General features: G+C 35.7%; 1 protein-coding gene and 1 pseudogene across 15 annotated transcripts in view; one reads left to right on the top strand and one right to left on the bottom strand.

Annotated features, from left to right (window-relative positions):
• TMEM161B (transmembrane protein 161B) overlaps positions 1–17,431 on the bottom strand; it is a 236,838-nt gene that overhangs the window by 153,070 nt on the left and 66,337 nt on the right. For 6 of the 15 annotated variants that reach the window (XM_006727802.2, XM_031033744.2, XM_031033738.2 and 3 more), the window contains one exon: positions 10,560–17,352. In XM_006727802.2, coding sequence (XP_006727865.1) covers positions 17,078–17,352 — 275 coding nt within the window. In that variant the 3' untranslated portion in view covers positions 10,560–17,077. Of the gene's footprint in view, positions 1–116; positions 5,887–6,622; positions 8,007–8,787; positions 10,221–10,559; positions 17,353–17,431 lie in introns of those variants that run through there. The other 9 variants (XR_014147089.1, XR_014147088.1, XR_014147087.1 and 6 more) reach the window with 5 other exon arrangements.
• LOC102729689 (non-histone chromosomal protein HMG-14 pseudogene) lies at positions 7,919–8,551 on the top strand (annotated as a pseudogene).

Below are 17,431 nucleotides of genomic sequence, written 5' to 3'. Positions count from 1 at the left end.
GTCCCGGGATCGAGTCCCGCATCAGGCTCCCTGCTCGGCAGGGAGTCTGCTTCTCCCTCTGACCCTCCTCCCTCTCATGCTCTCTGTCTCTCATTCTCTCTGTCTCAAATAAAAAAAAAAAAAAAAAACAACTTAAGATAAAGGTAGAAAAGCACTGACTCTTTATACTCCTCTTTCCATGAGGCAAGAGCTCTCCCTATCATATACCCAGAGAAATGCAGATTAGTCTGAAAAAGGAGATAAAATACATCAAGAAGTTGGAGGAACTTGACACAAAGGTAACATCTCAAGTTAGTTTTTATTCAGATATTTAAAAAGTACTTTGACCCCTTCTTCCTCTTTAACAATGCAGTACTTAAAGGCTTCAGGTGGGCATCCATGGGGGGTGGTGGAGAGATGGCACTGCGATGGTTCTCAACATATAGAGACGGAATATGAAAAAAAACATCATTGTAAATGAATATCCGCATATTTGCACAAGCATGTGTGAGTGTGTACGTGCAATCAGACTTATCTATTCCATAGTTCTGTCCACTGAGAAAGTCTGGGAACAAGGATGATCCAAAAGCAATCAACACACCTAAATGCTCAATTCATGGTGTCTAATTATCATTCTCCACTAAAAGAAAACTGGGTTTCTTTTTTTTTTAAAGATTTTATTTATTTGAGAGAGAGAATGAGAGAGAGAGAGCATGAGAGGGGGGAGGGTCAGAGGGAGAAGCAGACTCCCTGCTGAGCAGAGAGCCCGATGTGGGACTCGATCCCGGGACTCCAGGATCATGACCTGAGCCGAAGGCAGTCGCCTAACCAACTGAGCCACCCAGGAGTCCCGAGAAAACTGGGTTTCTTAGAGAAATGATTGATTCCAGAGTAAGGAAAGTGCAAGAGGAGTCTGGAATACTTTGCGGTGCCAGAAAATAAGATCTCTGAGAACAATGGAGACATGTCCAAAGGTCATAGAAGCCAGCTTGAAGGAACTTCCACTGGCATTATCTGGGACAATATGAGCATCACAATAAATAACAATAGTAACAGGTTATGACCCATTTAATAAACATGAGTCTATATGATTTAAGTTAATTAACTGTACATTTGGTGAGGACCAAGATATTTACATTTTTTCAAAGTACCTCTCCACAAAATACTTATTACAAAGAGATTAAAAAAAAAAATCTTCAGAGTGGCAGACACCACCTTAATCAAGGGATTAAAGTGAACAGTAATTGTGTGCCAGCTGATAGGATACAATGAGAAAAGCAAGATGTCACTTAAGTGATAATCCTCCCAAAGTTGAATAACCTGAATTTACTCATAAAAATCAGAAAAAGCCAAACTGAGGGTCAACCTAGAAAATAACCCGCCTAAAATCTTCAAAACGGTTAAGGCCATGAAAACCAAGAAAAGATTAAAAATCTATTTCAGACTGAAGAGCCTGACAACTAAATTGAGTGAAATTCTATACTGGATTACATAAAGGATATTATCAACAAAATTGGCAAATCCTGACTGTGGCTTAAAATTTAGATAGAAGTTATGTATCAATATCAAATTTCTGATTTTGATTGTTATACTCTGATTATATAGGAGAAGGTCTTTCGCAAGAAAACACTATAGGATTAGAGAGTGAAAGGGCATTTTGTGAGCAGCTTACTATCAAATAGTTCAGCAAATTAAAAAAAAAAGTCCTTTGTAATGTATTTGAAACTTAGATGTAAATTTAAGAGAGTTTTAGGGTGTCTGGGTGGTTCAATCGGTTAAACATCTGACTCTTGATCTTGGCTCAAGTTTTGAGTTCAAGATCTGTGTGGAGCCTACTTAAAAATTAAGATAGTTTTAAAATAACTAAAGTAATAATCATTTTTTTTAAGGGCTTGTTATAAATCAGGCTGTCTGCTAAACCCTAGAGAGATAGTAGTGGGGCGGAGAACCCTCAGTTCTTGCCACCCAGTCCTTATATATAGTCTGGCAGCAAAAACAAGAGTTGAACAAGTAATTAAAGTGCAAGAAAAGAAGCTGTTCAACTGTAGATTGAAGAAAGCCCACCCCCTCCCTGCCAAGAAGGTGATCTTTATGCTAAGGATGTAATGATGTATAGGTTTAGTTGGATGATGGGTGAATGAGTACAAGTCTGTGTGCTGTGGGGCAAAGGGATTTTAGACTTCGGCTATAGGGGATCAGTGGTATGATAAAGCTGTGTAAAAACTAGACATGCCAAGAAATTGATTATTTCTGGTATCCACCATCAATATGATAGGCCTGTAAAGTGCAGATACCAATAGTTTAAGCTCCTCAATAAATTATTAAAATGAACCAAGGTAGGGCGCCTAGGTGGCTCAGTCGTTAAGCGTCTGCCTTCGGCTCAGGTCATGATCCCAGGGTCCTGGGATTGAGTCCCACATCGGGCTCCCTGCTCGGCAAGAAGCCTGCTTCTCCCTCTCCCATTCCCCCTGCTTGTGTTCCTGCTCCCGCTATCTCTCTCTCTGTCAAATAAATAAATAAAATCTTAAAAAAAAAATAAAAATAAAAAAATAAAATGAACCAAGGTATCATTCCTGTTAAAATTTGTAAAGGGATTGAATTTTGAAAGAAAAAGTATGCTATAACACCTTGAATTTAAGTAGCTACTTCCTAAAAGAAATTCAACATATTCTCATTTACTAGTCAATTTTTTTTAAGATTTTATTTATTTGAGAGCATCCCAATGCTTTTTAAATATACTTGCATTGAAAAAAAATCAACCATGTTCTTGTGGCATGAAAAAAAAGAAAATATTTTACATTCTTTTCATTATATAAACAGAAATATACTTACAAAGACTAGTACTGAGTACAAATACAGAATTATTTTATTTCATCAGTGTCAATTTGATCATTTTTCCCACTATTACCTATTTCTCTTCCGTCCCAGCCTTTACTTCTTGGTGACTATTCTAGAGACTTCAGACCTTTCCCTTAGCAATTCATTCTCAAACATAAATGAGCTCCTACTTCAATGATTCTTAACCTTTTGTCACAAATCTCTTGAGAATTTGATATTACGAACCACTTTCTCTTCCAAATGTTCACACACAGAAATATTTTAATGAAATCTTGAGTTTGCTGAGCTATTTTAAAGTTTACTTTCCTTTTTCATGGTCATTTGTGTACCCCCTGATGATGAACCCCTGATCTTCTATGTCTCAGTCACTGATTTATTTTCATGACAACCCTGAATACCCTGGAAGGTACTGTTACCCTCATAATACTGCAGAGTACTTCGAAGTAGGCCCTATCAAGTAGTATAAATATGCTAGGATTTGAATCCATGTGTCCTCCTTCCCTAGATCCTTCCACTTACGTATTCTTACCTACAGAATAGCCCTCAAAAGTCACCCAACTAAATCTAGAGTCCTATGTTTAGCCTTCATCTGTCCAATCAGCTTTCTCCACATGCCAAATCTTTTGACCATTTTCCCACTCGAGGAAAAATCAAGCCTACCAAAGCTGCCAAACCTCTCAGGAGGTTTATAAAATTATTTTAATAGCATCCTCTTGCTAAGTGGTCTCTGAAGGCAGCTTCCTAAAAACCAGCCCAGCTTTTAGGGTCACTGCAAACTATTTTTAAAAGTTCCCCCAGTGAGGAATGGTTCCTTTGTCCAAAGCTTCTGTTTGTAACTCCCAGGATAATGATAAACAGGGATGTGGCTCGTCTTGGCTTTCTAAATTCTCAGCCTCCTCCTTCTGGCTGGTTTACCTCTTTGGTGACAATGTATCCTCATCTCTAGAACCAATTCTGTGCCTTTCATCCTCTCACAGTATTAAAGAAGGAACTATACGGTAGTCAGAGTTTTGGAACTGATTACACGTAACAAACTCAGGCAGGTGAAAACACTACCTCAACTAAGCAGTTCCTTTTTAAAGATTTGTAGTCTAAATTTGAAATAAACTTTTACCTTCTTGTACTTATACACATCAGCAGGCAGATGGACAAATTATTGTTGTCATTTCTTTGATTGATTGATTGGTTATTGGAGCAGAAGGGAGAAATGAGTTGAAGTCTCATTAGATGAATTAAAAATGGGCAGATTCAGGTTTTGTGGGTTCTGAAGAATAAATAATTTGAGGGAATTCTCTTCAAGAAAAATATGTAATTATGTATACAGAATTAGGTTAAAAAGTGAATAGCTACTTACAATGAAAAAAATCACATCACAATTGTTAAAACACTGAAAATAACAACTATGTCACAAAATCCAGAAAAACAACTATTTTTATTAAATGACGTATCTCTGGCCCAGCATCTCATGACATGATGCTGGATGAGTGAGTCAGCACAGTGGGAGTTAGAAGCCATGCCTTACTTGGATGGCCAACAATAACTACACATGAAAGTGATAGAAAACCACATAAATATATCCCACTAAACTTGAATGACAAAGATCTGTAACTCAACTTCCCTTTAGCTGGATGCCCCATACACTTCAACACCATCCAACATCAGGAGCAGCGCAACCAGGGGTAGTGTGAGTTTGAGTCAGCCATCTTAAACTGTACATTTTGCAGAAATTATTAAAATTGAAGAGATCCAGGAAAATAGCTGCTACAACTTTCTTCATTTTGCCTACTAGCCAATAATTATCTTCATTTGAGACTATCACATGGTCTTTGCCTTGGCACTGAATGTGCAAAAAGATATTCTGCTGTAGAACCACCTCTCCCCTCTCTGCAGCATACAACTCATCCCTTCTTCCACTGTCCCTAATCTAAACTCCACCTCTAGGCTGTTCTAGCTTTGTCTCTGTCTCTGGATATGTGTATGCTTCATACATTTAGTGTTTTCTGCTTTCTGTTCCATTAGCAGCTACAAAGATAAAAGAGATTAAGGCAAGGGATTCGAGATAAACCGTTTCTTTGTTTTCCCTTGGTAGACTATTTTTTCCCTCTCATCTTACAAATAAGGAATCCTACTAAAATCAAGTTTATAATTCAGATTTGCAGACCTCTCTAAAACAGTGGTTTAAATAATGGTTCATACTGTTGCCCCCATATCTGTGATTGGTGAATATATCTTTTCTTTCAGTATTATTCCAATTACTAAGTTTGAAATTTCTACCTTGATTACTCTTAACATTAAGAGTATTGGTTACTCTTAACATCTTGATTTTCTTGACATTCAGCTGATTCAACCACACAAACTCCACCTTCCAAGACAGCTTTTGTCCTTCATAAAGTTTTCCCTAAAAATCAAATACACATTAATCTTTAATAAAGTACTTATACTGTATGGCAATCATGTCTCTCAACTAGATCAGGAGCCACTTCAAGGCAAAGATGATCTTGTTCACATGTATACACACAGCACACATTATAGTGGCCAACAGTAATCACTAAATGTTTGCTGGGCAAACTAATGCACATTTGAATGGAGGATACACATCACTTAAACATACATTTAATGTACAAAGGTACAGCTATCAACAAGAACACCTGAAACTTCACCTTGCTTTTTAAATGTACTACCATACAATGTAATAGCAGTTGTAGAAGCTGATGAAGGTTTAAATTATTTCCAGATAATGTGAAAAGGTCAATGGAATTTACAACTTTTATAAATCTAGGAACAAAAAACCCCAGCTCACTCCACCCTAAAACATAAAAACCCATGATTAACCTTTTTGGGTTCCATTATGGACAGATTCCCACCACTTTCTGAATGCATTGCCCTGGGGTGCCAAATGAAGGTGCCTCCATTTTCCACCTCACTGGTAAGAAAGAATTGATGAAAGAATTCTTCTCTTGGATTCTGAACTTCGGAAGATCCTGGAATTTCCTTTCACCACTGGATGGATGTGAGATGAGACTGTGGGAACTCTCACTTTATTTGGCTCTTCTGTTTTTATTTCCTTTGCTGAAGGGTGCCGGAAAGGATCAGATACCTATCTGTCTAGATACCTATCTAGACTCTTAAACCAGGTAAAAGTACATATAAGAGAAATACCATAAAGCAATAGTATTTTAGTGCTACGAAGCAGGAATATAAATTTTCTGAAAGTTTTCAGGAAATGAACTGATAAAGGCCGTGGCTCTCAGATTTTTTTTTTAAATTCCAAGGACTAATAATCGACTTTTATTATGATTGTACAGTAGTAGACCAAATCTACTTATTAGTGTCATTTCAAAGCTAAAGATATTTTAACATCACAAACTCTAGAAACAATTTTAGAATAAAGAACCTTAAAATTATATCAACTTAGCTTCATGAAGAATATAATACATTGTCCTATTCTCCTTATCTTGCTACACAAGAATAAACACTCCATTGCATTCAGAAACCTAACTATGAGCTCCATTCTTACTCAGCATTCCTGCAGTCTAAGATTTGTATAACTTTAATAAACTGTAAACTTCATATATTTTTTAAAATAAACTGCAGAGAGGGCGCCTGGGTGGCTCAGTTGGTTAAGCGACTGCCTTCGGCTCAGGTCATGATCCTGGAGTCCCTGGATCGAGTCCTGCATCGGGCTCCCTGCTCGGCAGGGAGCCTGCTTCTCCCGCTCCCCCCTCTTGTGCTCTCTCTCTCTCTCACTCTCTCTCTCAAATAAATAAAATCTTTTAAAAAATAAAAAATAAAAAATAAAATAAAATAAAATAAACTGCAGAGATAGTACAGAGAGCTCTATATGCTCCATACCAGTTGTTCCTTTTATTAATATCCTATATTATTATGGCACATTTATCACAACTAATGAACCAATACTGATACATTATTATCTGAAGTCCATTCTTTGCTCAGATTTCCTTAGTTCTTACCTAATGCCCTTTTTTCCCTCCCAGGATCCCATCTAGGATACAACATTTACATCTACTTATTATATCTCCTCAGTCTCCTCCTCTTGGCTCTAACAGTTTCTCAGAATTTCCTTCTTTTTGATATTCTTGAAAGTTCTGAGAACCATTGGTCAGGTATTTTATAAAATGTCCTTCAATTGGGACCTCTTTCTGATGTTTTTCTCATGATTATACATACTGGTGTTATTGGTTCTGGGGAGGAACCAGTGGAAAAGTGCCATTCTCATTACATCATATTAAAGGTACATATTATTAACATAATTTACTGACATTAACCTTTATCACTTTGTTAGGATGAGGTTTATCAGGTTTCTTCACTGTAAAATTAGCTTTTCCCCCCCTTTCCATCCATACTGTACCCTTTGTAATGAAGTCACTATGCGTGTATTACTATGATCACTATGTTGAGTCTTCCATTGAACATATACACTGATGTGTTTATTTATTCTACTATGATGGACACCTGGGCTGTTTCCAGTCTAGGGCTATTATGAATAAAGCTGCTATGAATATTCTTAAGTCTTTCTGTGAATATATTTTTATTTCTCTTGGGTAAACATTTAAGGATAGAATTGGGTTGTCAGGCAGGTGTATTCTTAGTTTTATAAAAAAAAAAAACTAGTAGAACTTTTAACAAAGTGATTGTATAATTTCCAGTGTGCCTGTAGCACAAAGTATGAGAGTTCCAGTTGCTTCATATCCTTGTCACCATTTAGTGGTGTCAGAAGCTTTTTTGTTTTTTTGTTTTTTTAAGTAGGCTCTACGTCCAGTGTGGAGCCCAACGCAAGGCTTGAGCTCATGACCCTGAGATCAAGAACTGAGCTGAGATCAAGAGTTGGATGCTTAGCCAACTGAGCCACCCAGAGTTTTTAATTTTAGCCATTCCAGTAGGTATACAGCAGTATCTCATTGTGGTTTAAATTTGCATTCCCCTGATGACAAACGATATTGAGTGATACATATTTTAAAATACTATGTGGAGCAGCTTGGGCGGCGGGAGGAGCAGCAGCGGCCAGGCAGCCCAGCTTCGCAAAGGCTCTCGGCGCCCCGGGACCCGCAGGCACACGGCATGCGCCCGCCCCGCCACCACGATGCCCAGGAGGAAGGTCAGCTCCGCCGAGGGGGCGGCGAAGGAGGAGCCCAAGAGGAGGTCAGCGAGGTTGTCAGCTAAACCTGCTCCTGCAAAAGTGGAAACGAAGCCAAAAAAGGCGGCAGGAAAGGATAAATCTTCAGACAAAAAAGTGCAAACAAAGGGGAAAAGGGGAACAAAGGGAAAACAGGCTGAAGTGGCTAACTAAGAAACGAAAGACGACTTACCTGCAGAAAACGGAGAAACTAAAAAATGAGGAGAGTCCAGCTCTGATGAAGCAGGAGAGAAAGAAGCCAAGTCTGATTAATACCATAAACCATGTCTTATCAGTGGTCCCTGTCACCCTTCTTGTACAATCCAGAGAAATATTTTTATCAACTATTTTGTAAAAGCAAGTTTTTTAGTAGCTCTAGAAACATTAAAAAGGGGGGGAATCCCACCTCATCCCATTTTTTACATGTAAATGCTTTTTTTTTAAGAGGTGAAATCATTTGCTGGTTGTTTATTTTTTGGTACAACCAGGAAATAGTGGGATATTGAATGTGGGAGGCTTTGATTGTCTTGGGTGTCAGCTCAACATTCCATAGATGGGGTAGTTTTTATATCCTATAATACCAAGCATACTAAATGGCAATTTGGAGTCAGTCGTGCATTTACTATGTCTTGAATATTTTATTTTATTTTATTTTTTAAGATTTTATTTATTTGAGAGAGAGAATGAGAGACAGCACAAGAGGAAGAGGGTCAGAGGGAGAAGCAGACCCCCCGCTGAGCAGGGAGCCCGATGCGGGACTCGATCCCGGGACTCCAGGATCATGACCTGAGCCGAAGGCAGTCGCTTAACCAACTGAGCCACCCAGGCGCCCTGTCTTGAATATTTTAAATTACTTCTATTCCCATGTTGTTTTTGGTAGAATTGTTTCCTAAAGAAAACCACTCCTAGATCTTGGCTCTCCCGGTCAGAATTCTTGTGCACTCTGTAACATCTTGGTCGTGGTAGTCCAGTTTTCCTAATAACTCTGTTAATGTGCTGTGCAACATTGAGAATTTGAATATGTAGTGTATATGATATTAAATTGTGAATTAATGAGACTTAACAATGTAACAGTGTATCAGCATTTGAAGATCTTGGTACTTGATATACTGTTAAGGAAAATTTGCCTCCAAATTTTAAGCTAGAAGGTCAATGGAATAACTTTTAGAAAAGAATCACAACTACGTGGTTTTTTTAGATTTTCGGTACGTATGTTAAGAATGGTGTACAAACTGAAATGTCTGTACTGATCCTCAAAACAACCAATGAAAACTCAATTAAGAAAGAAAGAAAAAAATAATAAAAATACTATGTGAATGGAAGGCTGTCTCTGAACAGACTCTTCATGGGGAACAGAAAGTCTCTAATAAAAAATTAAAACCCAGAATCTGGGGCCTGCTACTTCCAGCCACAGTGAAATTAATAGGGATCAGATGCACTCTATCTTACAGAACTATTCAAAGGGCAGCACAGGACCATAATCTCTGAAAGAAAAATATTATGAGTGAACTCTGCTCCAGCTTACTGACTGAAGCACTCAAGCCACAGCACAGGGAAGAAGAACCAAACCCGAACCCACTGATCTCCCTGAGTTGAGAATCTGGTGAGGAAAAGGCAACTAAAAATCAGGGAAGAGTATCAGAAAGGAGAGTTGCAGAGGGGGAACTCTAGAGATTGGCAGAGAGTTCTTTCATGTCTTCAGCTGAGTTCTGATGAATGGATGCATTTGAGGAAATTACCCAATGTTGGGGGAAAGAACCACCAGAAAGGAACAGGCAGACAATCCTTGGGACTCAAATGGGTGGGGATAGTTCCTGTTCCCAGGAGTCAAAGTGGGCATTGGTAGAGTATTCAGAAGGGTATTTCCCCAGTAGTGGGTAAAAATTAGCACCAACTTAAAGGCTGCTCTTGTCTTAACAGCAAGCCTCAAAAGAAAACTGTCTCCTAGGTGTCCTAGGAACTTAGCTACATTCCAGAACAAAGCTCAGGAATATTTAAAGAAATACAAAAATATCCAATACCCAACAAGGCAAAATTCAGTGTTTGCCATCCAAAGATTTTCAGGAAGGCAAACAAATTAGAAAATATGAACCAAAATAAGAAAACTCTATCAACAGACACAGTTCCAAAGTGAGATAGAAGATAAAATTAATTGGGGCACCTGGGTGGCTCACTCTGTTAAGCATCCGACTCTTAATCTCAGCTCAGGTCTTGATCTCAGGGTCATGAGTTCAAGCCCTGTACCGGGATCCACGATGGGTGTGGGAACCTACGTGAAAAAAAATTACTAGACCAACACATTGAATCAATTATTATAAACTTATATTCTTTATGTTCAAGACAGTGAAGTGTAAACCTGTTAAGACATGTAGGAAATATAAAAGACCCAAACTGAACTTTTAGAGATTAAAAAAAAGGTCCGAGGTTAAAAATACACTGGATTAGTATAGATTAGAAACTACAAAAAAAATTAATTAGAAACTACAAAAAAAAGTTAGTGAACTTCAAGACATAGCCATAAAAGCTATACAAAATAAGCACAGAGAGGAAAAATCACCTAAACAAAACCAAACTGTGTCAATGAGTTGTGGAAAGAATAAAAAAGAAAAAAGACAAACATGTTTATTGCTTTACAATCAGCAACAAATATAGCTTAATAATTACAAACATGGTACTTCTAAGTGGTACTCAAATGAAGTGACAAGACCAGAAAGTGCTCTTCCACTTAAACTGTGAAAACTAAACTCCACTCCTTCTGCCAAGAATTTAACACTCTCAAAGTAAAATCAATACTTAAGAGGCAAAGGAAACTATTCTCAAATTTATTACATATGTCTGATCACATAATTGAAAAACCTTTTATGCATGATCTAGATAGTGCTAGTACTTAACATTTTATTGAACAGTCCTAACTTTTAAGAACTGAGCACTCTTTTCTTTCAACACATTCTTCTGCAAAAGAGCTGTCTAAAAAATTATAAAATCCAACAATGCATTGCAACTGCATTTCTACTTCTTTTCTCAAGATGGAAAAATTAGTCTTTAACTTGACCTGAGATAAAAACCTAGTGATCTAAGAACCTCAACAAATTCAGTATAGGAAATTTAAGAAAATTATAAGAAGAATCATCATATTAAAACTGCTAGAGGTTGAGTACTTTATCATCTGCTTTGTGGTCAACTGTGAAGTGTCTATTTAAATTTCTTGCCCACTTCTTTTTTTTTTTTTTTTTGGTAGTTGTTTATATATCCTGAACACCAAATATTTTATCTCAACCTATGACATGTCTATTTTCTTAACAGGTTTTTTGATGAGAAATTTTTAATCTCTATGAAATCTATTTTATCATTAAAACAAATTTTATGATTATTGCTTACATACTAAGAAACCTTTGCCCACCCCTAAAATTACCAAACTGTTATGATTTTCTCTAAAAACTATATGGTTTTAGCTTTTACAAAGAGGTATATGGTCTCTCTTGAATTAAATTTTGTGTGTAGTTTGAGGTACTACATACTACAAATGGAAGGACTGAGGTTCATTTTCTAAAATGTGGATATCTCATTGTTCTAGTGCCAAGAGTTGAAATGACTCTGCTTTCTCCATTACTGTAAAATTTCATTACTAAATTAAAAAAACTTTTAATGATTAAAGTTTGTTAAATAAAATTTTGGTTTATTCCTATAATTCAGTTTTTTTCTCTGATGTTGATACTCAGTTTCAACAGACTGTTCAGTTGCCAGACTATTAACTTTAGACATAAGCCACTTAACCAAAACTGGTACATGGACTAGAAATTTAAACATGTGAAAAAAGCTACATTTCATGCTCTGAGGAAATGTTAAAAATAGAGCAAGTAAATATACACATAAACACACAATCAGAGTAATTCCTGTAACTTATCATTGCTCCTTATTTAAAGTAATTCTACTAACATAGTTTCATTTGTTTTAGTCTTTTGGAATTTTCTACTCATAAATATAAACTGTTTCACTAGAATTACAGAAAGAAAAATGCATTCCAAATAAAATAGATGTTAAAGCAAATTTTCATACAGCACTATTTAAAAAAATACATTCTTTCATTTTTAATACTTCAGCAGTGGGTACACTTGATTTACTCAAACTGTGTTAGGATATTTAAAATTTTGATAAGATGCTATTAATCAAATTTGTCCTCAGCCATGTTACCCTCTGCATAATTATCTTTGTGTAACAGATTATCTGACAGATTAAAGAACTGGTGGGTAAAATTTGTCTGCCAAATGGACACATCATATTGCTCTAGGGTCCTGCAATTCATTTGAAATCCTTTGAGTCTTTAAAAGTTCTACTGAAATAAAATGTAAACATGTTTGAATTAAGTTAAAAAGCACTTGACAGAAAAACTATAACCAGCGGACTCAGGAGATTATGTTTCTTACATGCTTTACTGTTCATTAGCAAACAAGCAGCATTTAAATTCAATGCCCATAATCCTTTATGTACAATACACCAACTGAAAAGGGGAATAAATAATACTGTACATCTTTTCAAAAATTTCATTAGTGAGCTCACAAATAGCAAAGTCCAAACAATCTGGGTGTTTTGTCAACCAATAAACTACTAAGAAAACTGCTAATAAGAAAAAAGAAAAACAAACACTATGATAAGTCTTACTTCCTGCAAGTCATTACTCAGAAATTACTTTTTCAGTGAGCCTTTTTCTCTCCATGGTCTCCTTAAAATTTTAACTTTATCCCTACCCTGCAACTTCATATTCTTTCTCCCTTCCCTGATTCCTCCCCACCCTCCCCACTCATTAGATCTTATCACTATCTAACATATCCTACATGTGACTCATTCATTTTGCTTCATTCCCGCACAGAACTCTAAGCTCCTTGAGGGAAGGGATTTTGATGTTTTGTTCACTGCTGTATGTAGAGCAGTTTCTGGAATATTGTAGGTACTCAATAAAGATTTACTGAATAAATAAAGGAGTACAAAGCAAAATATTCCTGGAGAAAACACTCTTTGTGAAGTCATTTTCAAGGAACGGTAAGTGAATGCCCTCTAACGTGATCTGTGACCATTCCTAAAGCCAAAAATTGCTATTCGTTTTTCTCATGCTAACAAAAAGAGAAATCGATACCAGCTGTAGAAATATATAGCTATACTTTAATGTAAATTCCTTATTTTATTTTATTTTATGATAAAACTGAGGTCAATAGTGATAATTCAGTTCTATTTCCTTAGTATAGGTTGAACGCCTAGTTAAGTGCAAAAAAATAGCTACCTGAAGGCAGTAATGGGATGTTTCCTGATTGTTAAATTAACATTCTTTCCACAGAATTACGCTGCTTCTTCATTTAAGACAATGAATAGTCTTTTGCCAAGTGGAAGAAAGGAGGGGAGTAACCACATATAGGGAGTTATAAGGGGGAAAAAAAGGAAAGAACAACAACGAAATAGAAAAATACACATTCTCTGAATCACTGAAGGTAAACCCATCCAACATAATAGTTTGTAGCTAAAAAAAGGAGTTCAATTTTAACAGAAGACAAACGTATGGACAGGCTGTATTTGGTTTTTCTTTTTTCTTAGGAAGAAAAAAAAGTAAAATGTTTACCTTTTTTTTTTTTTTAAGATTTTATTTATTTATTTGACAGAGAGAGACACAGCGAGAGAGGGAACACAAGCAGGGGGAGTGGGAGAGGGAGAAGCAGGCTTCCCGCTGAGCAGGGAGCCCCATGCGGAGCTCGATCCCAGGACCCTGGGATCATGACCCCAGCCGAAGGCAGACGCTTAATGACTGAGCCACCCAGGCGCCCCAAAATGTTTACCATTTTAAAGGAGAGAAAGGTTGACGTTAGCTTTGTGATCATCCTTAGCGTCCATGTCAGAGTTTTCATGGCATATAACCAGCTCAGCTATGAACCCAGGGTACAGACATAATGAGACAAGTAGGAGTTAAAAGATATTGTAGAAATATCTGAGATACTGGGTTCATGGTCTAGGATCATAAATGTGTTCAAATCGGATTCATTAAGTCACCTAAAGGTCTGTGAAAATGCAGGATGATCCACATTCAAAAATCACTTAGTTTTGTTTTGGTGAATAGAGCCATATACCATGATAAACCATTTTCAATTATGAGATGGCTCAGAAAGTGTGTTTGAATTCAGAGAATGTTGAGACCCTATGCTTTTCAGTACTGAGAATTTAATCTTTCATTTGAAAGAATAAAATTTATCCAGTGAAGTTCCAAGTATAGATTTCATAATGAATTCTACTTATTGCTTCCTGGACCTATCAATTCCATTAATGGATGAATATCTGTTCTGAATCATAACTCAAGAAGAAATGTCACTATTTTACCAATGATATTTATATCAGAAACAAGAAGACAATGAGCCCATTCTGCTTGGATGCGTTGGTCATTTATGCATAGCAACTGGAATTCTGGGGAAAATGCCAAAGATAATCAAAATGCATACGGATATTAAGATAAAATTATATGCTTTTCATTTCAGACATATCAATGGGGGTAGAAGGGAGAATACATCTCTGATTTTTATAGTGCAATGGGCAGGGGGTGGGGGGAGGAATCAACAAATTGTCAAATGCAATTCCACAAATCATATGGAAGCAAGATTATAAGGATTCCTAGTTAATTTAGTAGAAATATAAAATAACTGACCTATGAAGCATTTCTATTGACTAGAGCCCAATATAAAAAAATATAAGAATTCTACTGGCCTAATTAAGAATATTAAAATATTATTAGGAATCATTTTGGATATATGTGTGTGTGTGTATATATATATATATACACACACACACACACACATATATATATACACATATTTATAAATTATGTTGTACACCTAAAACAAATACTTCAATTATGTCTCTATTCAAAAAATGTTATTTGGTTTACATAAAGTATAAACCCTTTACACTCAGGAACAGAATTTGTGTACAGAGACAAGATGCTTAAATAAACCAGTAGTTATAACCATCACTCTCTTCAAATTTGTTTAGAAAGGCTAAAAGAACCTAAATCAAACCCATTACTTAAGTTAATGTGCAGTTTGCACAAGTTCACAGTATACTTAGGGAGAATTCAAGTCTAAAAAGAGTGAATCAAGAATATTTTAGAAATGCATGTTACTTCGTCCAATAATAAATTCTAAGCCTTCTCCCCACCCCACCCCACCCCCCAGATTACTCCACAGTACAATCTTTGAAACTCAAAATAATAAATTATAGTTTTTAAAATGTTGCTCTTTAATAAAAATGGTTTTAAGTATCAGGTGAGGTTCAAGTCCAACATGTGAGAACGTTCACATACAAAATAAATGTCATACTTTCCTATAATCTTGTTAAAAGATACTTATTTTAGTGGATGCTGCTATCTCAAGATGTATTTGGAATGTTTCTTTTGGAAATACACATGAACTATCATTAGGCTATATTAACAATTCATATCAGCCGAAGAGTTTTATCCAACTTAAGCACTTATTACTCATAGTTAAATATGTCAGCTAATTCCAAAATATTTAATCTATACCAAAAGACAGGAACTTGTCTGTATTGCGATTATTCAAATGAATGTGAACCACAAGCCTCGAAAGTAAGTCCAAAAGACCTTCAAAATTGCTTTCAATAGTGACAATAGCACTGAAACAATAGCACTAATATACAGCCTCTCAAGAATATTCTATGGAAGAACGTTTATCTATAAATTCTACTACTTGTTTAAAAAAGAAAACAAACCTTATTTATCTCTTATATTCATTCACCTTAAAAACTGAAAACTCTTAATTTGGGGTTTTACATAAACAAAGCATCAAAAAACATTTTTACTTTTTTTCACTTCCTATGAATTTATCATTCAAATTACCTCAATTTCATTCTGTAAAAGAAAATATTAACATTTCTTATTCTAAACACTAATACTTAAAACAAATCCTATTTAACATGTGTTTAAATTATTCCTGTAGATTTGGTTAGTGGGAAAGGTTCTGATGTTTGAAAATGACAGAAAAATAATTTTAATTTGGGAGAAATCACCCAAGTATTTTTAAAATTTTAACAGTCTCACACCTAGGCAATGCAAATAAATTGCTTGATCTGATGAACTTTCAAAATGTATTTTAATCTCATTTTCCAAAAAGAAAGAAAATTTCTAGATACAAACACATCTCAATCACATTTAATATACATTCAGCAACTTAAAATATTATAAGGATCCAATATTTTCACCTTTTATAATCTCAATATATTATATATTTAATATATAATATATATACAATACATACAGGTAGGCAGCAGGATTAAAGTAATTTTTTAAAAGTCTGATCAATATTGATAAATATCTTTAGACTATTAAAAGAACTGTATTTAGGATCACAGAATAAAATAAAATATGGGAGTTCCAAGCCTATTAGCAAGATTGCAAATGTTCATATAGCCAATCATTTTAAAAGATCCCTCAAGTTGGATAGAATACATTTTAAAACAATACTCTTGCTACTCTCAAGCAGCAGTACTTGTAGATATTAAGCATGTACATCTCCATTAAATTTAAAATTACTATGCAGCTTTCTTTACTGTAATATACAGTAGCTATTTCTTCCTTTCTGTTGGATTTTGCTATTGTTGTTTGAAGAGTGACTAATATATTACCAACAGAAGTGACTCTAGCTCCTTTCCCTCCCCCAAAGCATGGCTCAGTCTGAAGATTGTTCTACAGGCAGCCACTAGGAATATTGACAGTACCTTTATACCATTAAGAGCAATCAATCAATAACTGGAGTCATCTGAGAAGTTTCAAAGACTGCTAGAGGTTTCTGTAAACCAAGGTAATCAAAAGTATTACCTCTGTAGATAGCCCTCTCACATCAGTTAATACAAGGAGTTAAAATTCCAATGCCACAATATAGCAGTTAATAATCTACTCTGTAATTTTAAATATTATACCATTGATTCACCCTGAGAACACAGAGGAAGCATTTAAAACAAGATATTCTGATATGTTTTTTTCCTTTGTATTTGCTTTCTTCTGGTTTCCAACAGCCCTTCAAGGGCACAAATATTTCAATTCAAAGTGTGACTTGGATATCCTTTTTTGTTAACTGAGATTCATGCCACAGTCAGATACTGGTGATAGAAAAGCCCAAAAAGGCTTGTAGAAAAGAGACAAGCAGCAATCCACCAGGTCAGAAAAGACAGAAGTCCTCGAAAAAGGAGAGGAGTGAAAATATTTTTTAAGCTGCTCAGTGCCACTGTTATTTGTGTAACAGTTACCTTCATCTTCCCATCAGATGGTAATTCAGAGTAAACAGAGTTGGAGGGTAGACTATTATCCACTGGTAAGGTAGAGACAGATTCTGAATAAATCCCCCAGGAATGATTACCTAGAAAATGCAAGACAAAAGTAAAACTTGAAGACTAACTAATTCCAAGACCTCTAATTAAAAAAAAAAAAAAAAAATC

The sequence above is a fragment of the Leptonychotes weddellii genome, chromosome 7 (assembly GCF_054177405.1).
Source record: "Leptonychotes weddellii isolate Sample4059 chromosome 7, ASM5417740v2, whole genome shotgun sequence".
Taxonomy (NCBI): Eukaryota; Metazoa; Chordata; class Mammalia; order Carnivora; family Phocidae; genus Leptonychotes; species Leptonychotes weddellii.
This window is presented reverse-complemented; position numbering and strand designations above follow the sequence as displayed.